The 24,602-nt window shown below is 47.6% G+C and overlaps 1 protein-coding gene across 9 annotated transcripts in view; it reads left to right on the top strand.

Moving 5' to 3' along the window:
- KCNQ2 (potassium voltage-gated channel subfamily Q member 2) overlaps positions 1 to 24,602 on the top strand; it is a 74,088-nt gene that overhangs the window by 25,523 nt on the left and 23,963 nt on the right. For 3 of the 9 annotated variants that reach the window (XM_088174793.1, XM_088174791.1, XM_014873797.2), the window contains exons 4-12: positions 253 to 428; positions 1,274 to 1,399; positions 3,516 to 3,626; positions 4,508 to 4,603; positions 5,288 to 5,382; positions 8,695 to 8,724; positions 12,598 to 12,666; positions 14,476 to 14,505; positions 19,935 to 19,988. In XM_088174793.1, coding sequence (XP_088030919.1) covers positions 253 to 428; positions 1,274 to 1,399; positions 3,516 to 3,626; positions 4,508 to 4,603; positions 5,288 to 5,382; positions 8,695 to 8,724; positions 12,598 to 12,666; positions 14,476 to 14,505; positions 19,935 to 19,988 — 787 coding nt within the window. The remainder of the gene's footprint in view (positions 1 to 252; positions 429 to 1,273; positions 1,400 to 3,515; positions 3,627 to 4,507; positions 4,604 to 5,287; positions 5,383 to 8,694; positions 8,725 to 12,597; positions 12,667 to 14,475; positions 14,506 to 19,934; positions 19,989 to 24,602) is intronic. The other 6 variants (XM_088174794.1, XM_014873798.2, XM_088174797.1 and 3 more) reach the window with 3 other exon arrangements.

Below are 24,602 nucleotides of genomic sequence, written 5' to 3'. Positions count from 1 at the left end.
ATCAAAATCTGGGCTTTGCAGCATTTGAACCATTTTGTATGGGAATGATGAGCGTGGAGAAGGAAACCAGGATGTTTCCACGAGGTGTGCAGTGGTTCCTTTCATCCATTTCAGATTAGTGCTGTGTCCTTCCATCATGGGACACAAGTGCAGGAGATCCATCACGCACAGCCCAAGGCAGTGGCAATGCCGTTCGCTTTGGCAGTGATCTGGCAGCGCTTCCTCACCTTTCCCTGCCCTGTGTTCCCACAGACATCATGGTGCTGATTGCATCCATCGCCGTGCTGGCAGCAGGGTCCCAAGGGAACGTCTTTGCCACCTCGGCACTCAGGAGTTTGAGGTTCCTGCAGATCCTGCGCATGATCCGCATGGACCGGCGCGGCGGCACCTGGAAGCTCCTGGGCTCCGTGGTCTACGCACACAGCAAGGTGAGCAAGGCCCAGGCAAGCACGTGGAGCTGCTCTTGGTGTTCTCCCCAGCAGAGACACTGCTTTGGTTCAACTCTCCATCCCAAAGTTCTTCCCAGCCTGGGGAGATTGGAAAGGCACCGTAGGTAACACCGGGAGCAGCACAGTCAGAGACACAAGGGCTGATGGAGTGTTCCACCAGTCAAGAAGGGAAGGGAGAGAGAGACTCCAGTCATGGATCCCTGGTGTAAGGGGATCAGTTTGGGAAGAGTTTGTTGATAACTTTTTATTTCCTGATCCTGTATTCATGATTTTAACATTTCTCCTGCTTCCTTCACTTTCTTTCCCCAGAGAAGCTTAGCCAGCTTCTCCAGCACTGTGTAAAGATTATAGGGAATTTGTGGGTCCCTTGCACAAACCTAATCGAAAAATAATCACTCCAGTGAATTTTGAATTAAAACATCCCTGCAACTGGAGGATAGTCCATCCAGACCCAAACTTCTCCTTTAGTGGATTGGACCTGCCCTAAGTAGGATCTCCAGAGATCTGGGGGTTCCTATTTCAGTTTCAGCTCCACTTCCCTCTGTGAACCGGGGAAATATCAGAGTTTTTAAAGTCTCAGTTCTTGCAATAATGGAGCTCTTAACACTCCTCCGTTTGCTGTGTGTGTTTGGATAATTTGGTCCTCAGGCCTGGCAGAGCCATGGTCCCATCTCCAAAAGTGCCATCACTAATCTCCAGCCAAAGCCCCAAAACCTAAACCAGTGCAGGAAAAGTTCAGATCCAGCAGCAAGTAAGAAACTCAGCGTTTGGAGATGTGCACCAGGACTGCAATTATTCTCTTCTTTCTTTTAATGATCTCGCAGGAGCTGATTACTGCCTGGTATATTGGCTTCCTGTGCCTCATCCTGGCCTCTTTCCTGGTGTACTTGGCTGAGAAGGGAGAAAATGAGCACTTTGATACGTACGCAGATGCACTCTGGTGGGGTCTGGTAAGTAATTTCCATAGAGCAGCTGCTGGTTATTAAAATAAAATGTCCATTAACCCTCCATCTTCTATCACTTACGTGAGGTATCGACTTAGAGAGTGCTTAGTTAACATTTGTATTAAATGGCTTCAGACTGTTCCATTTAGCTCTTTTTCTTACATAAACCTCATAGAAAATGGTAGGGGATAACATTTCTGAATTATCTGGAGCTGCAGGGGAACCAAGAACTCCTGTGCTCCCAATTGTGGGATTGAGCTCTGTCGTGACAGAGGCAGGTCAGAGAGAGATCCTGCACCACAGGGTGCTTTGATCATTGTTTTGACAAGTATTGCTGCCGTTTAATTATTGAAATTGCACTTGGGCAAAGCACTGTTGAACACGCTGGAATAAATTTCATGAAATTAATAGGGCCTGAGTAGCAGAAAGACTCCAGTGGGGCGAGCACTCCCCGTCACATTTCTGCTGAAAGGGCAATACTTGTGGTGTGTGCGTGTGCATGTGAATTATTGGATTACCCGAGTAACAAAGAGAGAATTAATGACGTCCTAATCTTCTTGTGTTATTGTTCTTCTGCTCCATCACTAGTTTGGCCTTGATTATAAAGCATGTAACGAAAATCCCCAATCTGATCAAATCCCAATAACAGGCTTGGGGAGGAATCGGCTGATCAAGCAGCTCCTCCATTCCAACAAAGGGAAAGAGGCAGTAAATTGCTTTTCAAGCCCCTTAGTTAGGACAGAAAAGTAAAAACAAAGCCCAATTTGACATAAAGAGAAAATAAACAATGAGGGACAAGTGACAGCCCAGATTAGAGCTCAGTCTGGGGAGAACCATGGGCAGATTTATCCCTTCTGCTTCTGAGACTGTTTTTGCCACTGAGAAGTTCAGAAAAAAAAAAGTGAGCTTCATTAAAATAAGAGTCCAGCTCATGGATCCAATATGAGCAGACGTTGAGAGATGGGATAAATCAAATTTCCGGTTCAGAAGCTCATTCCTTGGTTGATCTTAGTGTATCTAACACTTGTTGTCTATAGAAGTTACAAAAATATTGTAAACCAGCTTTGCAGTGATTATGGAGAGAGCCTTGCTCTGACTCTGTGTTTCAGTAAGGATTAGCACATTGATGCATTTTTTAACCACTTGGTCAAAATAGCATCTAATTGATAAGGCTTTTAGTGGGCCCAATTAAAAAGTGCTTTGGGATCCTACTTCCATTTGTGTTAAAGTGATTTTTTATTCTAAATGGAATGCGTGTTTCCAATGCCACATCAGCATGGTGTCAGTTCCCATCCCTGGGGCCAGCTCTGTCCATGGAGGCTGTGTGACAGGGACAGCTGTGGGATCAGAAGTCTCAAAGATGTCTCTAATCAGACCATCCCTCTCCTCCTTGTCCTGCTAGTCCCAGGCTCTCCAAATCCTCTTGGAAGCCTTGGGGGAATAGCCAGCATTTCCCACTAGTGATGTCCATGGACTGAAGAGGGAAAAAGTGTCTTTCTCTGCAGTTTAAAATTCAGAGGACTCTGTCTCCAACAAATCTCTCAGGTCCTTCCCCAAAATACAGACAGCAGCTTGCCAGCCCTCTCTTGGTGCATTGCAATAACACAAAACCCATCCCTAAATGAGGTGCTGTGGAGGAGCCATAATTCATCCTCTCAGCCTAACAGGCTGTTTTTAAATAGGGGAGTGGAGACCTTCCCAGCTGATAGGCACTGCTGGGAAGATTGGGAATAAACAGCAGCAGGTCTCTGTGCATGCAAATCAATATCTTTCCTGAGCTGCTGAAAGGGAGTTTGGGGGAACGGTGCTGGTTCGCTTCCCCTGCCGAAGGCACAGCCCCTCCTGGGGGAGGCTCCGAGCTCCACCAGCCTCTGCACCAGATGGCAGCTCTCTCTGTGACAGCAAAAGGCACCAAAACGCTCCCAACTGGTGCGAAACCCACACATGAGCAGGGCGGTGTCTCTGCAGCCCGTGGAGCTGCCCGTCCCTGCTGGTCCCCCAGGTCCCCGAGCTGCCTCCCGGCTCCTCCGTGTGCCACTCGGCTGTTGTGTGAGTTTTGGCTGCGTTGTTTCAGTTTTAAGGCTGTCTGACCAAGGGCTGGGCACTGATCTCCTCCCTGCAGATCACTCTCACCACCATTGGCTACGGGGACAAGTATCCACAGACCTGGAACGGGCGGCTGCTGGCGGCGACCTTCACGCTCATCGGCGTCTCCTTCTTCGCCCTTCCTGCCGTAAGTGGGGGGGCTGAGCTCACCTGGGCATTGTCCCCAGCCCCTGGAGCTGGTGGCACTCTAACAGCTACAAAGTGATGCACTCAGAGACCTCCTGACTGTGGTGCCCTGTGGCTTGTGAATCAAAAAATGAGGGAGGACAAAGGAGAGCCTCTTTGAATATCCACAACTTGGGCATCGTGTGCGTGAGGAAACGGGATGGAAACTTTCAGTTTGGCTCTGCACAAATATTTATGAAGCAATAAAAAGCTTTATTTTCCCCAGAAGGCTGTTCCTTGGGGTAATGAATGGTTTTAAAATTAAAGAGGGTAGATTTAGATTTGATATTAGGAAGAAATACTTTCCTGCGAGAGTGGTGAGACACACACAAGTTGCCCAGAAAGCTGTGGCTGCTCCATCAAGGCCAGGCTGGGCTGGGCTTGGAGCAACTTCATCTAGTGGAAGGTGTCGCTGCCCACAGCAGGGGGTTGGAATAAGGTGAGTTTTAAGGTCCCTTCCAACCCAAACCAGTCTGTTATTCTGCAATTACACCATTTCAGCAAATTCCCCCTGTCCCTTTGGCAGTGCATTTCAATGTGTTGCAGGATCTGGATTCCTATGGGGATAATCTGCTGACTGACAGCGTGCTGGGATTCTTTTGTATTTTATCAGTTGGCTGGAGATAGTTTGGGAAAATTTGCAATTCCAGTGAGTGCCAGGAAAGTCTGCTGCCCCTTGGAGAGTGTCTGCCACAGCTGCCAGGATGGACGCTCCTTCCTTCCTCGATGATTGAATCAAAAAATGAGCCGGGAGAAAACCTTTGGAGGGAAAGCTGGCCACAATTTTTAAGTGGAAGCTTAATTAAACCCCTGCTAGCAGCAAATTGTTGTTTTCTTCCCCAGGGCATCTTGGGCTCGGGGTTTGCTCTGAAGGTGCAAGAGCAGCATCGACAAAAACACTTTGAGAAGAGGCGGAACCCAGCAGCAGGCCTGATCCAGGTGAGGATCACATCCAAGGAGCCTTGTGGTTACATCACCCTGGTTTTAGGGACCTTCACAGACTTTTAGAAGTTGGGAGGAGACAAATGGGGCCGTGTGTGTAAGGTGTGAGACAGAAGCTGATGACTGGTTTTGTCTGGGAATAAATGCCAGGAAATCAACCATGGGCAAACAGCATATGTGGTTGGGAATCTAGAGAGAAAAGGGCTGGAATTCAGCAAGCAGCCAGCTCAGCAAGACAAATGCATTAGGACAGTCTGTTTTCAGCCTTTTTTTCTCCCCAAAGAGAATATTTATCCTCATATAACGGTACAGTTGGGAGCATTTTCTTCACGAGAACAGATGTCCGTGCAGAAGGCTTGCCTTGGTGTACATTTTGGAGAATTGAAATTAGTCATTTTACATTCCCCTGCTCCTCTCTCCCCACATTTTTCACTCCTTGATGGGCAACAACACCCATCCTGACCTCAGCCTGGCAGTGAATGCCTGGGACCCGCAGCATTTTTTTGCTCACATGGTGAAGAGTGTCATGGTACCACTCCAAGTTTGTCCCTTAGCAGATCAAGGAGAAGGCAGAATGCTGGATCCATCCCTTAGGACTTGGTGTTGGTTGAGGTTTATAAACCCGGGGGTGGTTCTGGCCATTCCTGGGTGCACAATCCCACTGGGTTTTCTCCTGCACAGGCGGCCTGGAGATTTTATGCCACCAACCTGTCCCGGACAGACCTGCACTCCACCTGGCAGTACTACGAACGCACCGTCACCGTCCCCATGTACAGGTACCTCCTCCTCCAGCTTCCTCCTCCCTTCCTTCCTCGTGATGCCACTGTCTCCATAGTTATTTGGATATATAATTTTGCTTATTTATTTACTTTTTTCGTTGTTGTTAAAAAGTTGATTTCGAGCTCCTAAGAGCTGGTATATGCTTTTTCTTTTGGAGTTTTTTTGCTTTGTATTTTTTCATTGTTTTTCTTTTTGACTTAATTTTAATTTCCCTGTTGCTTTGTGTTTTGTTTTTTTTTTTTTTTCTTCCCATGTCTTTGTGTGTGTACATTCTTTTCTTTTCACCTTTATTGCTCCACGCCTGCTGGTAGTTGCATTGTGTTGTGACAGTTGCCGTGCCCAGGTATGAAGACCTCCCTCCAAGCTGCCCTGGATCATAGGTAAACACCACCCTCACCCTACCTGCAGCTCCTCGTGCCCTCTCAGGCTCTCCTTGCTGGTCCAACTGGTCTCTGATGGTCCTTCTGCCTTTCAGCAAACTTCTCTCCCACCTTTGACCAGCCTGGCACTCTCCCAGGTGCATTTTCCCTGGGTCCTCCTTTCCTTTCTTTCCCTTTTTTATCTCTAAGAGGAGGAAAACAACCTCGGGATTCAGGGAGAGTTTTCCCATTTCTTCTATCTCATTTATCCATCCCAGGGTGTTGACACAAGCAGGGCATGACACTGGAACCATGATGGATGAGGCTGCTGAACACCAGTGTTTGAGCAGCACCCACCTGCCTTGCTCTACCTGCAGTAAAACCAGGCAGGTTTTTAGGGTGAAACTACATAGGTTAGGGCAATGCTGTGGAAATTCACAGCCTCCTGGGATTTGGAGCTTCATGGAGCTGGGGACAGAGTCCCCTGCCATGCCCCCCAGCCCACCAGGATATGGGGAAGCACCTTGTCTTTCATGTCCCCTTTGGGCTGGTGGCTTCCTCAGAAGCTAAAATGCACAAGGTTCTATTCATTTTCACCCCACACCTCCCTGTATCCTGGGCAGGCCTATGTGCCCCTTGCTGGTGTATTTTTAGAGGCTATCCATGACTCTCTGGGTTTGTAGAATGGTTGGATATGTTTGTTAGATGTTCCTGTAGCTCTGTGGGGTTTTGTTGGGTGTGATGGGGCTCCCTGTGTCCCATCTCCCTGCTCCCACACAGGGCTGTGGCCCAGCACTGGGCTGTGCCACTGCAGGAATAATCCCTTCCTGTTTTCCCATATTACTGGTGCCATCTAGCCCTCAGGCAGACAGCCTGGATGAATTTCCTGGGGTAAACGTTAGCCTGTGTTTCAAACACAGCAGCCAGCCTCTTAACCAATCATAAAAACCTGTCGGAAGTCCCATTGTTGTGGTCAGCAACTTCTCATTGGATTCATTCCCAGTGTGTGTCTGATTGGTTGCTTTTCCCCTAGAAATTTATGAACTGACTTGAAGATTTTGTTCTAAAAAACCCAAAACATCAACAACCCAACAGAACAGAATAAAGCTGTTTTCCAATAGCATTAAACCCACCCATTGAAACTCTCCCTCCCAGTAGCTGACCTTCTGGCTGTACCTTTGCAGCACTGCCTGGGATCAGCTACTGGAGAGGATAAGGATGGAGCTTGGCCCAAAATCCACTGCAAAATGCACGCACTCAGGGCTTGTTTTCAGTGGACTTTGCCAGATTTTATTGCTCTTTGAAATACTGAACTTACCATGCAGCCAGCCATGCAGTGACACCCTTTTGATTACCTGTTACACAACCCCCTTGTTAAAACCTCTGTTTCTACAGAGCTAATATGCAGGAAGAAATCTGAGCTAAAGATCTCCAGAAAAGGCTAAACAGAAACTCTGAGGAGGAGAAAAAGAGAAATAATATTGTCTGAAGAGCCTGCTTATCTTGAGTAAAAAGCCAGGACAGATTTGTAGAAGGGCTGGAGCTGTGGGTGCTGCTCAGCCCCACACAGCAGTGGCACCCTGGGCTTCCTTAGAAATGGATTTCTCTGGGCTCTCAGCTTCTCCCTTAAATCCCAGCTCCTGTTTGTGCATAGATCAAGTGAACATCACCTGGACAAGTGAGCCGTGGGTGCACCAATGTATTCAGCCCTCAATTAAATTGCTTTTTTTACCAAAAAAACAGTGAACCCCTTCTGACAGTATTTTGAATGCTGTCCAATACATTAAGTGGATTTTTTTTTTTTTTTTAAAAAGGGAGTAACTGTATGTTCTGGCTGCAGCTTGCATCACTCACACTGACCATCTCTCCTTGCCTCCCCACTTCCCCAAGCCAGCTGGCAGGCACTGGCAGCCCAGTGCTGCTGCTGGTGCTGCTGCAGCCATAGCAGCACGTCCAGCCCAGCAGCTCCCTAAGCCATGGCTGCTGACATGTGGCTGCAATGCACAGTCTGGTTTGGAAGTGGGCTAGAGGAGCACAAAATCCCCCTCTCTGGTGCCCGGGGATGATCTGCAGTCACCACTGCCTCAGCAGCCTTTCTGCTCAACACTGAGCTGCTCATTCCTCATAGCAGGAGCCTGTGCCTTTAGCTCATCTCTCTTCCCAAGGCATTTCTGGAAAGGCTTGGCTGCTTGATTTGAGAAAATGTTTACACATGCCTTGGAGGAGCTCACATGACTCCAGAGCATCACTCCAATCACTGCAGTAGAGCTACTCTGATTTGTTTGGGGGAAAATATGGTGGCCTCTGAGAGAATCCCAGATTTCGCCTTTAAATCCAAAATGTGGCAGAACCAAATTCTAAAATATGCACAAGGCTTCTGTGTGTGCAGGTGTGGTTTGGGTTGTGATGCACGAGTTGGCTTGGTGCACCCAGACATCATCAATAACCTGTTCTGCATCAGCCACTGGACTTACTGGAACAAAATCTGCTCTTATTGTCACTCATGAGAGCAGGGCCTTGATCTGAACTACTGTCATATATTGGTCTTCACTAAAAAAACCAAACCCATGGGCACATCCTGCCCATTCAGCAGCCCAGCCCAGGGAGCTGGTGGGGCTGAGGGCTGTGGATGTCCCATGGAAGGTCTCTGGGAGGCCCCCACACTTTCCCTGCCCCGTGGTGCCCATTTGCTCTCGCAGCAAGGTGCCAGCCTGCCTGTCCCCGAGGGTGACACGGGCGTGCCGTGGCTCCTGAGCCAGCCACAGCAGGAGCCCAGCTCCTGTGCTCACCTGTGAGCCTGGCCACAGCATCTGCTCCCGGGGACACACTTCGTTCATATGCTAATTTTCTTTATTCTGTTTCTTTCCCCCTCTCCTCCACCCCAACTTCCCCCCTCTGTTTTTCTTTCTCTTACCCCTTTGGTTTTCTTTGGTGAAAACACTTGAAAAGCACGCAAACGCAAACGTATGGTGCCTCCAGGTATGAAGTGCATGTGACTCTGAAAGTGTGTGTCATGTCACTCCTTGTTCTTCATTTGGGACTGTAACATGAAAAGCTTTGAATTAAAAAAAAAGAAAAAAAAAAGACAAAAACAACGAAAAAAAAAAACCAACCCAGAAAAAACCTTTGAAGATGAGCTTTTTTCCAAGGAATGAGTGAAAGCCCAAAGCAGACGTGCCCTCCTGCTGCTACAGACTAACCCCCTGCACCTCCATGTACATTTTAGCTATTGGTACACACAAGTGTTGGGAAACTGCCAAAATGATGATGTAAGGAAGGAGAATGGGAGCGTGCTTGATAAGCTTGCTTTGTTAAGGATGATTTCTTGATGGTCTTTCTAACCCCAATCCATGCAATGCTTAACAGGAGAACATCCCCATTCATCTTCCATTTCCTTCTGCCCTCACTCCCGTGTGTTCCTTCTCTCCAACCCTCTTCTCCCATTCTTCATTGTGTCATTTATCTGGCTCTGGGCTGCAGGAGTTGTGCCCACCCAGTAATGCTGGCCTTGAGTTTGCTGGTGTGGTGGCACCACAGGGCACATCAGTGTTAGCACAGAATAAAACCTCCAGAGCAGCTGTGCCTGCTTTTGAGGGTAGAACCTGGAGAAGAGAAAGATCTGGGATGCTAAACTGATATGATCATTCATTTCTTTGAGTAATCCAGTCTTATTTTTTGGTGAAAGAATGCTTCATCTCAGCAGGACTTTTCCATTTCAGTTTTTAGTTCCAAGACTCACCTAGAGCTAAGCAGTTATTAGCCACAGTTATTCAATCTGGGACTTAACCTTTTGGGATCAATCGAAATGCTAAGTCCTGGATATGGCTGTGTAAGATTTATGATAAATAATATTATCTCAGGTTCTGCAGAAATGAGTAGATTTGCAAATCACAGGCATATTTTATATGAGATGGGTATCTGAAGGTGTAGTCAAGTTAATATTTTAAGATGGGGAATAAATGACTTGCATTTCAAGACTGCAGACCAAGCTCTGTTCTTAGAGCAGTTTAAATCCTCACTAGATGCAGTAATGCCACTAGAGCTGATGTGATTTAGTGTCTGATTTCGAAACCCAGTTCCAGTTTTCACAGATGCAAGTTTTACAGCCTTACTAAATCACACTTACTGCTCTGTGTGCTTAATTTATAGCAAATTGCATCAATGAACTGCAAGTATAACATTAGGAATATATTTTCCTGTTGTGCTGAACAACAGCCTGTTTTGAGAATTAGACATTTTTCTGCTACTGGGAGAGGAATAAGAATGTGCCACTTCGGTTCCATTTGTTGTAATGAAGTATTTTATAAGCTTCATAAATGTTCTCAGTCATGAAAAATAGCTTCAGTTGGAGACATAAAGTCATGATTGGGGCAAAAAATTGGCTGCTCATAGGCTCATTTAGGTTCCCATCCCATTCCAGCACCCATCTCCTTGTCACCGTCTCCTTGACTGTTCATCCTGGGACTGTTCCAAAAAATCATCGTGGTGTCCGTGTGCGTGCCGTGGTGTGTCAGTGCAGCTCCCGCTGTGTCGTGTGCTGCTGCCCTCCTCGTGCTGTGGAGTTCTGGTGGTGTCCTGGCCCGAGGCATGACCTCCCTCCTGTCCCCTAATGCTTGAAAAGTTCTCTGTGCTCCCCGGAGCGGCGGATCCGCCTTTCCCTGCGGATACGGGAGCCAGCACCCCGAGTTAGTGTGGCCTCTCTCTGTGCTGGACTGGGAGGGGTGGTGGAGGCAGCTGGGGGGACCTGCAGCTGCTCCCAGGTGTTGTTGTGTGGGTGGCATGAGCTGTGTGTGTCCCGTGGTGTGCACATTCCTCAGCCAGCTCCCCCTTAACTGGAACGCGCTTCCCTTGCTAACCAGTGACACCCGGACCAGGAGGAGAGAGAGAAAACATGAGAGCCCCAGCCAGAGGTTCCTTCTGCACCTGGCATGGTGGCACCTGTGTCCCCCGTGCCCTGGGCACACACCAGGGCAGGGTGCTGTGCATCCAGCATTCCACAGCAATGCTCAGTTCAAAAGCTGTGCAGAGTTCTGTCTTTTTTGGTTTTTTTAAGGTTCTGGAGAAATGGTGTGGTGCAGGAGCTGTTCCCCAAGCTGCTCTTGCAGTGACAGGTTAGGCTAAGCACTTAGTTGAGATTAAATTTCAGGTCAAGTATATGTGTAAGTTTTCACCCATTTTTAATAATAATTATTTCAGTAAAATACCGATTATTTCCACCTCATGTGTACCAGGCCCATGAACCAACCACAGAAATGGCAAATTTCTGTGTTTGTTGTGTGTCTGTACTTCCTCATGGAAGCATCTGTAGTGGCCCAAGAGGTGGCCACCTTCAACCCACTGCAGACCGTGGTGCAAAAGAATCAGTTCCTTTTGGAATCCTGACTCCTCCAGTCTTTTGAGTTAATGAACTCCTCAGCTGGGACTTGCACCAGTGAGAGCCCTGGATCTGCAATCCCAGCTGGGGCAATTGTCCTGTCTTCTGCTGGGTATGGCCCTCCCTGAGGAGTAAATTCACCAAAGGAGAGCTGTGCACCCTTCATCCCCTGCTGAGTCCAGCCTGTGCTGGATTTCATGCACCACCTCTCCCAACCTGGAATGCATCTCCAAACCCTCCGGTGTGTGTGAAGGGAGGTGACAGCCCAGCACTCGTGCACAGCTCCACTGCATCAAGGTCAGCCTCTTCCTGATGTCTGGAATGAAGAGGATCATTAATTCAGCAGATCAGGATGTGCTTTTCTCTGGATGGAAGTGACTGGGGAGCTGAGCCAAAATTTTTCAGGCCTATTTTTATTCTTTTCTCCATACTTAGAATTGGAAAATTTTTTGATTGCCTCAATCTTGTGAACACAAAATCTCTGCTGAGCCACTGTAGTTTTGAGGATAAGTTTTGTGCCTGCAGAGAAGAGGCTTTTCCAGTTGAGTTGATTTTTTTTTAGTTAAAGTGGGAAACTATTGGTCTCATCATGGCTGAAAAAATGTGGCAGGAATATCACTCCCTTTATTTTATTAGAAGCCTTATTTCTAACAGTCTCCCCCTGACACCTCTAGCCTATGTTTCTCTTGTTTGAAAACCTGGCTGGGAATATCAATATGAAATATTTATGGAGAAAGCCCAGAGTCTCATGGAAGAATCCAAAAATGGATGTGGAGCTAATTCCATGGCTTTTAAGCACAAAAGCAGGATAGGCCACAGATGTTTGTTCACTGGATTTTAAAATTCTTACCAGGATTCCCATTGTCAGATTTTTTTTTTTTTGTACTGAGAAGAGAAGGAAGCCCTGTGGTTTCTGGAAGGCAGTGACACAAGATTTGTTTCATTTTAGGGCAAAACCTGACATGGACAGTAGGGAATTGGTTAAATTCGACCCTGGAGCACACTGCTGTTTCTCCTGGGATGTTCCCAACCCCAGTCCTTGTTTCCTCTGCTCCACAAGCTGCTCCTTCCCAAGAGAAGCAGGGTTGAGTTTTCCTATTTTTCCCAAAGCTGGAGTTTCTCTCCATCTAGCAATGCCAACCTGCCAGACTACAGCTCTGCCAAAACACCACCAGGCTGCCCAGGAACCCTGGCAGCTGCTTGGTTTTGGGGAGGTTCAAAATCCAGTGGTGCAGACAAGTTTCTCTCTCTCTCTTGCTGTCACTTTCTCTCTCTTACCCCACTGCTCTGCCTTAGGACACTGTTGGAAGTAGCAGCCAAACCCCTCTCCATCCTTCCTGAGCTGTCCCCCAGCTGCAGTTGGTGGCACAAAAACTGGTTCTGGTTGAAAGGATGGGGCAGCAGGGGAAGTTGCCAAGACAGGAGGCTCTGGAATCAGCTCTGTCTGGGTATTAATGCTCTTTGTTTTCTCCCTCTAGACTCATCCCTCCTCTGAACCAGCTGGAGCTCCTGAGGAACCTGAAGAGCAAGTCGGGACTGACATTCAGGTTAGCAGCAGAGTTAAGAGAGTTTGGAGCACACACACTTCACAGTATTTTTCTTTTTCTCCTTTTTTCCTTCCTGCCTTTTGCATATGGACATCCTTGAAGATGAAAGAGGTTTGACAGCTGGTCCCACATGGGTCACTCAGTGACCTCCTCCCTGCCCCTCTCCCGTGCTCTACATTAATTCCTTCAGCCTAACTTGGCTCTGGAGCAATGTCATGGTGCTTGACTGACAACTCAAAGTCAGGTTCCCAAAGGGGCTGATGGAGATTGTGATCTCAGTTTTCCTCTGACCTTTCTGCTCTTCACCACACTCAGAGGACACTCAGGCCCAGGATGTGTTAATTCATTCTCTGTTCCCTCCAGTGACAGCAGGCAAGGTTGCAGCAGTGAGATATTTTTTGCTAAATTGGCTGTGCCAAGGTTTACAAGAATCCCCCAGGAGGGTGGGAGTCCTGCACCTTCACCCTCTGCTTGGGAGGGATAATTCTTGGGGTTTTTGAGTGGTCAAGGCTGCCCTGTTGGTGAATGGGGAGACCTTGGCAGGGGTGTAGAGGTGCCAGTGGGCATCAGGGCCAGCTGGGAGGTGTGGGATGGGGCCTGCCCTGGGCTGTGTGCCTCCATAAAGAATACACCCCTGGGTCAGCCTGAAGATTTTAAAATGTGAATATTTGAGCTAGTGACCGAGGCTGGGCTTCCAAGCTTTTCTGAGCAAGAAGCAGAGGGGGGAAAAGAGGTTTTTATAGTGTCTCCAGGCTGCTGCCTTTAGCTGAAGGAGAGGGGTCAGGCTCTGTGCAGGTCTGACTGAGTGGCAGGGCCAGGGCTGGTGCAGCATCACACTCAGAGGGCACCTGTGTTAGGGGAGGCAGAGCTGATTCTGCTGAGGAACACGGTCTGCTCCCTCTCTGGGAGCTGCAGGGGCAGGGCTGGTCGAGGCCCCCAGTAAACACCACTCCCCAGTGTAGGAGCTGTGAAATGGAGCAGCTGAAGGCAGAGCAGGTTTTCCTCATTGCTGGAGGGAAATACCACCACAATGCCTGGTCAGTGGAGGTGAGGGGTATTTTTCAGTGTGGCCTCAGCATGGCTTGCAGTGTCCTGGCTGCCGTTTTGTAGGCATTCAGCTCACTTTGTCCTGAATGATTTTTCAGGGCAGTCCAGTTTCACATCTCAGTATGAAACTTCAAACACGGATTGTGGTGGCCCACTCCCTTCATGTCTCCTTTGCCAACTACTTTGGTAAAGTAGCTGCCAAAGGCTCTGGAGGCACAAACCCCAGCTGAGGTGTCAGGGCAGGGGTCCCTGCTTCTTCCCACCCATGTCCAATCCCAGCACCCAGTGTGAATCTGTGCATTTGGAGATCTGACATGAGCTCTGTCCCAATGGCCAGGGAGGAAAAGCAATTGCACCAAGGTCATGGGAGCTGTTCAAACCCTTGCCCGTGTGCAGAAACATGAGGGCAGTGCATTTCCAAAGGAATGGGGCTGCTCTCTGAGCCCACAGAAGTCCTCCTGTGCTCACACAAATCACACGACCCTCAGGTGTCTCAGTGGTGCGTAGGCACAAGGATGGGTTGGGGTGAAATCTTCAACCCTGTGCGTTGTATGTGTCTTCTCTGAGGTTGTGTGAGTCTCCAGTGATCTTCTGTCCGGGCCAGAAACTCCAGGAATTAAGTGCTCCTTTCCCTTTCTTCTGTCCGCAACTTCCACTTAGTTGTATTGTTTGGTATTGTCGTTTCGTTATGTTTTAACAGTGAAGCAGCAACATCTTTTGCCACCTGACACCATGCTAATGTACTATTGCTTCTGTTTAAAGGAAAGAGCAGCAGCCTGAACCATCGCCAAGGTCTGTATCACTGCCCACACGCCATCCCCATGCATTCCCTGTAGATTTCTGTGTGTGTGAGTGTGTGTACCATGTCGTGGCACCATCGAGGGAAGCATTCCTAGGTATTACCGTGCTTTTCCTGTGCTGTGCAGTCCAATGTATCTACGTGTATGCTGGACCTTAAATCATATCTTCCTTCCTTCCAGCCTGCCTCGGGCTGGAGCTGCAGGGTAGCAAGGCTGGGGGGGAATGGAGAGTGTGGCAGCACAGGCAGAGCTGGCAGACACTCACAGGGGTGACAGCAGGGCTTTGGTTTTACGCTTCTTTGTTTTATTTCCTTGCTGGGGTTGTAGCTGAGTAACTCTGTGTAACGCAGGCTCAACGTGTGCCCAGGGGCAGGTGAGGCTTTGCCTGTGTCTGTGTCACCCGTGCTGGGCAGAGGTGACACAGGGAGCACGAAGCCATCGCCACGTCGCCACGTTAGCAACCTCTCCTGAGCTCCTGTGGCTGCAGGGACGGCGTGGACCTGCTGCTCCGTGGGACACAGGAGGGCTCTCTGGCACGGCACGAGGTGGCATGGCAGAGACACCCTTTGTCCACGCCATTCCCTGGGGAGGAAGCACATTCCCTGCTCCATCTTCCCTCCACGCCTCCAGCCCACGGTGCAGAGCGTGCTCTGGGTCGTGGCGAGCACCTTCCAAGGGCAGCCGTAAATCTCACTTGTGGTAGAGCTTTTCTCACTTCACAGCTCCCAGGGAACCAACAGGGCTGGTGTTTGGGATACTTTTAGGGCACTCTTCATCCACTTAGAAGTATTTAATTCTGGGATTTTTTTTGTCCTATATTTTCCAGTTCTTTTAAAAAATAATTCTGGAACTGAATCTCTTTTTGTTTTTTTTTTTTTTTTCCTTGGCTGATGAGATGATGATGATGAGTGATGATCAGTGAAGATCATCTGCTTGGCTTTCAGATCTTCCATCTCATTCCTCAAAACACAGCTTACAGCCTAAATTTTATAAACAATGAATACATTTTTCAGAAGTACAGCTAGAGCCTGGCATTCTGCAGATGTACCTCTCTGCCATGCCTCTTAGCTTATAAGAGGCCAGAAACTAATTTTTCCTCGGCATAAAAGCCAACCAAAGATATCTGGGTAGATATAGTGCTGACTAAAAGGGTGGAAAATTTCATCTTTCCTTCCTTCTCCCTCTCCCCCCCCCCCCTTTTTTTTTCCCCTGTCATTCATTTGAGCTTTTCTTTGCAAGAAGAACCTTTGTAGCACTCCATCTACTTTCCTGCCAAATAACCCAAATCTCCAAGATCATGTTTCAACTATCCAGATTTATTTATTTTATTTATTTTCTGCTTGAGATCTTAAGTGTAGCTTGAGTGAAAGCAGCTTCCACCCAGCATTGTTAAAGCAGGGAGCATTACTTGGGAAGGGCTCCCTGGGAGCAGACCAAGACTGAAATCTTGGCCACCTGCCTGTGGCATCAGGAGGGTCAGAATTTCATCCCAGGTTCTGGCTGCTCTGCTGCCCTGACTCAGCCAGTGATAAACTTTGGATGTATCAAAGGTGCATCCACATTTCTTACAGTGCAATGAGACAAAATCCGTGTTCAGCCCCATCTGCTCCATAGCCAAGGAAATCTGAGGTCTGACGCTGCCTTATAGGAATACACCAGCCAGCATCCCTGCAATCACAAGAAATACTCTTATTTCTGAGTCACTAGTCTTATTTTTAATTTTTGAATCGCAGTCCTTTCTTGCAGGGTTCATATTTATTTACTTGAAACCTGAAGTTGTGTACAATATTTCTTTGTAGAGGTTGCAGGTTTTCCCCCAGTAATTTTCTACTTTCTCAACCTTATGTCACAGAAAGAAGTAAAAATAGTCCTTCCCTGTCCTTTTTCAGACTACTTCTTACTATTTATAGATCCCTCATCAGAGTAATTTCCAAGTGCTGTTTCCTGCTCCTGTGGTGCATCTGTCTCTTGTGACACCGATGGGTTTTGTTGCTAAACCCCAGCCTAAGGAGGCTTGGGCTGAGGGTCTGCAGCTGCTGTGCAGAGCTTTAGAGTTTATTCCAGATTGTTCAGTTCTGCTGCCATGGCAGCACCAAAGCTCCTTCCTTCTGATCTGTTAGGACAACACCAATTCTACCTGTTCCCACTGTCCTTTTCCTTCCATCTGATAATGCCTCAGACCTCAGGAAGGAATTTTGCATTCGGGGGGCCCAATTACCTATCTTCCCCAATAAATTTTTCTGGGTCTTTTACATTCACTTCCCAAATCTTCCACCCACTCGAATTTCCAGCAGCCTCCCGGTGATGCTCAGTGTGTCATCCTGCCCTTAGAAAAGAGAACTCATCCTGTTTCTCTGCCCACCTGACAGTTAATCACCCACTTGCTGGTGATGCTTCACTCAGGAAGCTCCTGAGGATGAATTGTCTCTCTTAGCAGACCCCAGCTCCACACTTTTACTGCTTCAGCTGGAAAAGGATTTTCTACTTTGCATTTCCAACTCTGTAAGAAATAGTCTTACACCTGGAGGTAGCTGGATCTTCCTCCTATTCTAGTGATGTGTAGGGAGTGGCTGATTTCCTATATCCTTCTTTCCATAACTGATACACCACAAACCCCCTGCAGCAAATGGAACAGAAAGAGCTTTTTTCACTATTTTTCACCTTATTATATTTCAATTTAGAAAAAGGATTGCTGGCATGGCACATGGGATTATGCTATGCAGGATGTTAAGGATAAACATTGTCTTGTGAGGGCAGGGAGCATCCCAAGCATTCTGCCAGTGCACGGGGTGGCTGTTGGGGTCCTGCCCTCTGACCCCAGTGCTGCTGTGGCCGTGCTGATTTCTGCCCACACAGCTGCTGCCCGGGCTGGGAGGACACGAGGAGGTGATGGGGTCAGTGTGCCAGAGGGTCGGGGTCACCTGCCATTTCTCTTGGGTGCCTTTTGATTTAGTCTTGGCATAAAATGGGACAGCTGATCTGAGACACAGGTTACATCCTTTCTCTATGTTTTCTGCTTTGTTTTTCCACCACGAGCTTGTCTGCATCCACATCTGAGTGCTGGGAATGCTCTGTGCTGACTTGCTTGGGGACCAGGAGCTCATCTCCCCCAGGGGTGGAGCCTAGGCTGTGATGAGCAGAAGAGATGCTGGCCTTTTCCCACATGCTATGTACCTCTTCCCCCCTTTTTATTTTCCTCCCTTTAAAAAACAAATGCGTTCAGAGCCTCCTGTTGCCCATCACTTTGGGTGTTGTGTCCACCCTGCCCCTGTCCCTCCCCAGGCTGGCTGTGCTGCCAGGACACTGGGACCCATCCCACCTGCCAGACCACACTGCTGCCACAAAAACAAATCCACTCTCCCTCATATCCCCAGGGAAAGGGGCCTGCTCTGTGCTAGGGCTTTTCTCACCCCTCCTGCTGCAGAAAGCCAGCAGATGAGAGTGGTAATGGGAGGTGATTACTCTTCTGTTAATCAGGCTGAAAATTAGCTGTGGCATCTCGTTTCTGTTTGTTTTGCTTTAATTGTTATGTCAAAAAGGCAGACACATGGTTGCCAGGGCTATGGAGGCTCCTGTATGAAATGTGGGCTTCAGATGCTCTTTAACAGATGGTTTGAGAAACATCTGAAGGCATCCACAACCACATTTCTTCCTCTTGCATTTTCCAAAATACGATTGGGCGAAAAGCTAAAAGTTAATGAACCAAATTATCATAATAACACATTAATATCAGAGAAAAAGAATCAGAAGGATTCCAGGGAAATGGGAAGCTAAAACTCAGATTACTTTGTCCAGCATGAGTTCAGTGCTGTAGGTAATGAGAGGAACCTGTTTGGAGGGTTGTTCTCAGCTGTGGTTTGTCCTTGGCCCCAGTGAGCTCAGCAGGGCCTTGGCCATGGGTGAGTGCTGGGCTGGGTCCCTTGTACCGTGTGTGTATATCTGTGTGTATATCTCTCTCTCAGTGTGTGTATATGTCTGTCTGAGATACACACAACCCCAAGATCTCTGTTCAGGGGTGTGATTAAGGCTTCTGTATGCACTGGAGGATGCCTTTGGTTGATTCAGTGGGCCCCTGCTCATCCAGCCAAGGATGGAGGTGTCCCAAACCTCTACTGCCCATGGGAACCCACGGGCCACATGAGCCTGGCCTGGTGTTTGGCCTTCTAACCAACTTAGCTGGTGTCAGAGACTCATGCTGGGACTGACAGTAATCTGGAAATAATCAGTTTCCTTTAGGGGAGCGGATTATTTGCACAGAAGGAACTGCATCTTTCTGGAGGGACTGCAGAGGAGACTGAGAGGAGAGAAACCCACACGTCTCCCTGAGGCCCTGCATGCTCAATATCCCCCTCCCACGCCAGCTCCAGGACAGCCCTGGGAGCACCAGCAGCCCCTGGGGCTCCCTGGGGATGCAGGGTCCTGATGTGGACACCTGAGGAGTCCCCAGGACGCCAAGGGTGGTGTTGGCTGAGCTTGCATGGGATGCTGTGCCCGTGAGCTCCTCTGATTACCCAGCTCAAGTGTAAAACAAGATTGGGATTTGATGCCCTTCAGCCTTTCCAGCCTGCCCATGAACTCAGCAAGAGCTGCCTGCTGGTGGTTGGTGGCCTGGTGGGGTGATGGGGCCACGTCATTCCCCTTCCACAGGTAGAGGGCTGCTCCATGGCGTGGAGGACCCTGGTGCTGGTGGGGATCTCCTGGCAGGGCAGTGCCTGAGCAGCCATTTGGGATGGAGCTGTGCTGGTGCCGCCTCAAAGTCAGCAACTCCCCAGAAGTGGTAGGGCCTGTCTGAAAATCTTCACAAAAACCAGATGTGTGAACACAGATGTTCAACTGCCGTCCCATAAGGGACTGCACCGCACCCTGTTTTTATCTATTTTTGTTTTTTTAATGCCAGGCTTAATATAATGGTATTTCCCATATGAAAAGTGCAAATAATTCACAGACTAACTAGCTCTCTTTGTGAATGGGGTTTTTTTAGGGGGATAAAAAAGAAGAAATTTGAGCTTTTTGGTTATTATTTGACAAAACAAGTTAAAGTTTTGGCTTTCCATGGTTTACACAATTTGAAAAAAAATTACCATTTTATCTATTTAGAGGAAGAACAGAGGTTTTTTTTGTTTCCAATACAGATGAAAAATCTTCCTGCAGTTAATTGTAGATAAACTGACGCCACCAACTCAATGAGCAGAATGCCTCATGTCTAACAATTAAATTTACTGACCACAGTGAAACAAATTTCAGAAACCCTCTTGATTTTTTTATTTACTTCCATTTTCCTCACTGAACACTCAAACAGAACAATCCTGTCATGAACCCGGCCCTCAAAACACCTGTCTTTTAAACCTAGAGTCCGTAATCAAAAGTTTCCTGTCTGGCATTTGCTTCCAGGTCTAATTTTTACTCTCCCCTCATTTCCAGTAAAAGCAAACCGTGCAGAGAGTCACTATGCGGATGCTGCTCAGGAAACTCTAGGTACCACGGGAAATGCGTCGCACGAAACTAATCAAAAGCTGCACGGCTCATTCTCCCTCTACCCTGCTACCACCCGTTCTGATCACTTCTCTGCTTAATAGAGGTACTAGATGAGTAAAAAAAAAACAAAACAAAAAAACAACAAAGGTGGAAGAGCCTTCCCTGGCTGCCAGTTGTGCAGAGCACACGAAGCGTAAGGGATGAGGATGGGGAATTTGGGCTGGGCTAGCCAAGCCAGTGTCTGCTCAGCAAGGGAGGAGGCCAGGAAATGAAGTTTAACAAATAATGGAGAATTAAAAAAAAAAAAATAAAATAAAGCCAAATGAAAAATCTTATTTTTTTTTTTTTTAAGAAGACCCCTTCCTCCCTATTGCTCCATCCCTCCTCAAGGTCCAGGGAATCCTTGCAAATTGACTTGCACTGTACAGCAATGTCCAGTTAGTAGCATGAGAAATACCAGCTTCCTGCCTCTGCTCAGTCACCATTCCTTTGGCTCTCTGACCGTGACAAATTGACCTTTCCTAGCCTGGTGGCCTTTGGAAGCCACAGCTTGCCTATCTAGCACCTCTACTACGCAGCTAGAGAAGGACTAATCTCAGCCTGTCCCACCAGACCTAGGGGACACGGGCTCCCCTGAGTGTTGACATTGGCCTTGTGAATGATTCTGTTTCTAGACCCCCAGGGGGACAGACAGCTTTAGCTCAGGGCTTTCTACGAGCAGGGTTTGCATCTTTTTCATCCAGCTGACAACTGCGAGGTGTTTTCAGGGGCTTCCCAGCGAGCATCCCTTAGTGCACCCACGGCCATATACACAGACACATAGATCTTACGTTCCTTGTGCATAAATACTTCCACACCTGCACTAGAAGAGTCTCTGCCCCCCACCCCTGCTCCTCAGCAGCAAACATGCACCTTCTTGATGTCCCACTGCCCAGAGTTTGCATGCTGTGAATGCTGGCAGGGGACCCCCAGCTCCTCGCCCCGCAGCCAGGCAGGTGGACAGCCCAGGAGTGGCAGGGCACTGAGTGATGCCGCATGTTTGTGAACTCGGAATTTTTGCATGCTCTTTTTTTGGAGTCCGTTTTAATTCTCAAAATCACCAGTCTCTGTATCCCTCAGAAAGCCAACAAACTACAGCTTTGAAAGTATAAAACTGCAGCTCTAACAGTATATGTATCTCTGATTTTCTTCATTAATTGTTTCAACCTGTATCTTTTCTTTTCTTGCTATTTTTTTACTTGCTGGCTCTTTTTATTCTCTGTCAGTCTAGAGGGTAGGACTCGTGGCTGAGGTTGGCGTGTACCAGGTGCTCAGAAGTAGAGTGGTAAATCCCATCTCTGAATGGGTAACAAAGAGGAATGGGGCATGATCTAGGGTTCATAAAAAGCAGTTTCTCCATGGTAGGAAATCCTTTGCATCTGGATGAATAGCCTGAATCTCTGAGTCAGCCTCCTGCTACATATTTGGTGGTGCTGTGGCCTTCCTTGAAGGTTAGCCTTGAAAAATGTGGGTGAATATTGGGTGATCATCAGTTGCACAGGCAGCATTTCAAGACAAATGGCAAAGATTTCGTCAATAGTCTAGCTGGAAAAAAAATGATCCTGACTTCTGTGGTGTTTCCATTTGCCAGGTGAGGTTGTTTTATGTGTGGAGGTGCAGTGTGAGCAGGGACTCCTCCCCAGAGAAAGCCTCCTCTCAGCTGCTTAACACTGAGGTTGTTTTTGGCAGAGGTGAAAATGAGCAGTGCTATTCGTAATCTGTCCTCTCATCTGTTCATGTCTAATTCTGTTTTCTGGAAAATCAGCCACTCTGATCTCAGTGTCTTTCTTGCATGTCTTCCTAGGCATGGATTTTTAGTTGCTAAAGCCAGTGTAATTTTTTTCTGTTATCTACTGAATTCCTTCCCACTGTGCTCCTCATTTCATCTCCCCCGTCTTGAGTTCTGCAAGGGAAAGGGAGGATGAAACAAAGTGTTACCTCAATATCTTCTTAATCTATTAGAGTGTCTGAAAAGGAAGATGGCAGACTGTGGTTCTTCCAGTCAAAAAGGAGCCTTGAACTTTGGGGTAGCTACAAGAGCATCTTTGTTTCCTGCATCCATCCTGAATGTAGTGTTACACACCCTGTGCTTTAGTAAAACTGTGGGTTAACTGTGAAGGGATGTAAAAATAATTCAGATGTCTTGTTTCTCTGGACCCTTGGGTGTCTGCCACCAATCCCCACTGCACAAACCCTTGGGGCAGATGCCAGCACTTTGATGCAGCTCAGGCTGAGTGCTAAAAGCCTTCATCTAAGATGCACATAACGAAATAACAGCACACAACGAGGCAATCATGGAAAACTCAATGTAGGTAAATTAATAGGAAACTCCTTAGAAGCTGTGGTTTCTTAATGTACTAAACCAATGATCTTCAGTCAATAAATGCAATAACACATTCGTTTTTAGACAGTAATGTAGCTACACCAAGCCAGATTATCAGCTGTATCGTATTCTGCTTTGTAAGAGACTTTCCCGGCACAGTCAGAGATGAGGGCACCTCACAGTGGGAAGAGGAGGCACCAGAGCAATGAAGGAAAGGTGTTTGCAGAGCCCTTGGCTGGCCTGTGGCTCTGGGTGGAGCAGATTCCTTAAAGGCTGGTTTGGGAATGATCAGCCAGCTCGGAGGTGCAACCTGGCTCCTTTGCTTTGCCCCAAAATGCAGAGCAGCCCATCTGGCAAACAGCTGGGAGAAGATGCAGGATGTGGCTGATGTGGTGTCTGACAGCACTCAGAAGAAGTTTGGGAGAGGAGGGCTGGGAGTTAGGGAGGGATGAGTGATTATAACAGAATGCTGCAGGACAGCAGAGTTACAGACACGGGTCTGGCTCCAGTGTCCCTTCACTCATCCAAGGCCCTTTTTGTGCTTTTCTGTGCTTGTGTGGTGGCTGCAGGGGTGGTGCAACTCCAGTCTTTGCCATCACAGCATCAGTGGCTCCCATCCAAGTCTAGCACCGTGGTTGAGGAAAAGGAGAGGGATTGCTCACCATGACACAGTCACTGGCTGATGTTTTGTTTTCCTTATGCCCAGGTTTCTCTGTTTCTAGAAACTGCATTCTCCAGGCTGAATTCACCTTTTAGCAATGATTTTTTGGAATCACTGGAGGCAAACCAGGCTTGAGCCAGGCCCTCTCTTGGTTTCTGTTTTAGTCACGGTAAATTTTGCATACACAGTTTTATTTTCCCTTCCTTCATGTCTCCAGTAATTGGTTTCTGCCTATTACTCACACCAGCAGGCAGACTGAAGCCCAGTGATAGTGACAAAGGCCATCATTCACTCCTGGCACTCCTGCCTGGTTTTAATGAGTTGTTCTCATATGCCACGAGCTCAGCATAAACTCTTGATTTTAAAAAAAGCCCCTCATTTGCCAACAGGAGACAACCTTTTTCTCCTGGCTACAGCTTCCCAGAAGAATGAGCACTGATACTGGTTGGGTTTGGATGCAGAGATGGATCTGAGTGTGTGCTTGTCCGACTCGTTCTGGCTGGCTGAGAAGAAAATGAAGTAATGGCTCAAGCAGAGTTTAAAATCAATGACAAGACCTTACAACTGATACTTTTTATTGATTTAAAATTACTGCTAATGTAATGAGTCCACATTTTTTTTTTAAAAGTGCTGATTTAATACTATAGAGAACTGGAATGAACCCCAAACCAGAGCTTTTCAAACAGGAGCTTAAACCCCTGGCATCCTAAGGAGGCTGATGGCAGCTCATTTTGAAGGTCAGTACTTGCACATTTCTCTGCTGAGTGCTGAGCAGTTGGACTTAACCAAAATGTAAAGCCCACTAAAGCAGTGAACATCATCCAGTTTCTCCAGCATGGACTTTCATTTTTTGACTGGCAACAGAGAAAAATCAGCCCAATTTCTATCCTTTGTTAAATTCAAGTAAAAACCTGAATATTTATAAGCCTTCCCCACAGTCAGCCTGGAAAGGTAATTTTCTGCTATCAAATCTGTTTTCATAAATGCCACTTGGAGTGGTTATGAGGACCTAGAATTAAATCACACCCTATTAGGCTGTTGTGGCTTCCCCTAATCTGTGCCTCTGGTTGCAAAGCCACAGTTCCTTTTCCCTTCCTTCCCCTGGCTCCTGCCCCATGCTCTGTCATGACTGAGAGTGTCCATCTGTCCCTGTTGTCCTCCATGTCACCAACACTCCCCACCCAACTGAGGCTCATTTACCATCCTGGAGTGACATCCAAACACCTCCCTGAGACACTCTGCATCCCTCTGCATGACTTTCTGGTTGAGTGAGAACATGATCTTGGATTCGCTGACAACATATATCCCTATGTATGTCTGTATTTCTTTGGGATTTTTTCCTATCAGCTCCTGCAGACCCCAACAGCATCCTCCTCTGCAGAGATTGTAGTGCATGTGATTCCAGGTGTCGTTTCCAATGAGGGAATTGCATGGCAGAAGGAAAAATTCAATTAATTGTACATGGTGTCTCATGTTGTTTATGTTAAAACAGAGAAGTTACATCAAGTGTTGGGTTTTTTTCCTCAGTGAGTACTTGGGAACAAAATCCACCCAAATCTTAATTGTTCATCAGATTGCTGTGAGATTTTTT

The sequence above is a fragment of the Sturnus vulgaris genome, chromosome 17 (assembly GCF_052056855.1).
Source record: "Sturnus vulgaris isolate bStuVul1 chromosome 17, bStuVul1.hap1, whole genome shotgun sequence".
NCBI classification, from domain to species: domain Eukaryota; kingdom Metazoa; phylum Chordata; class Aves; order Passeriformes; family Sturnidae; genus Sturnus; species Sturnus vulgaris.
This window is presented reverse-complemented; position numbering and strand designations above follow the sequence as displayed.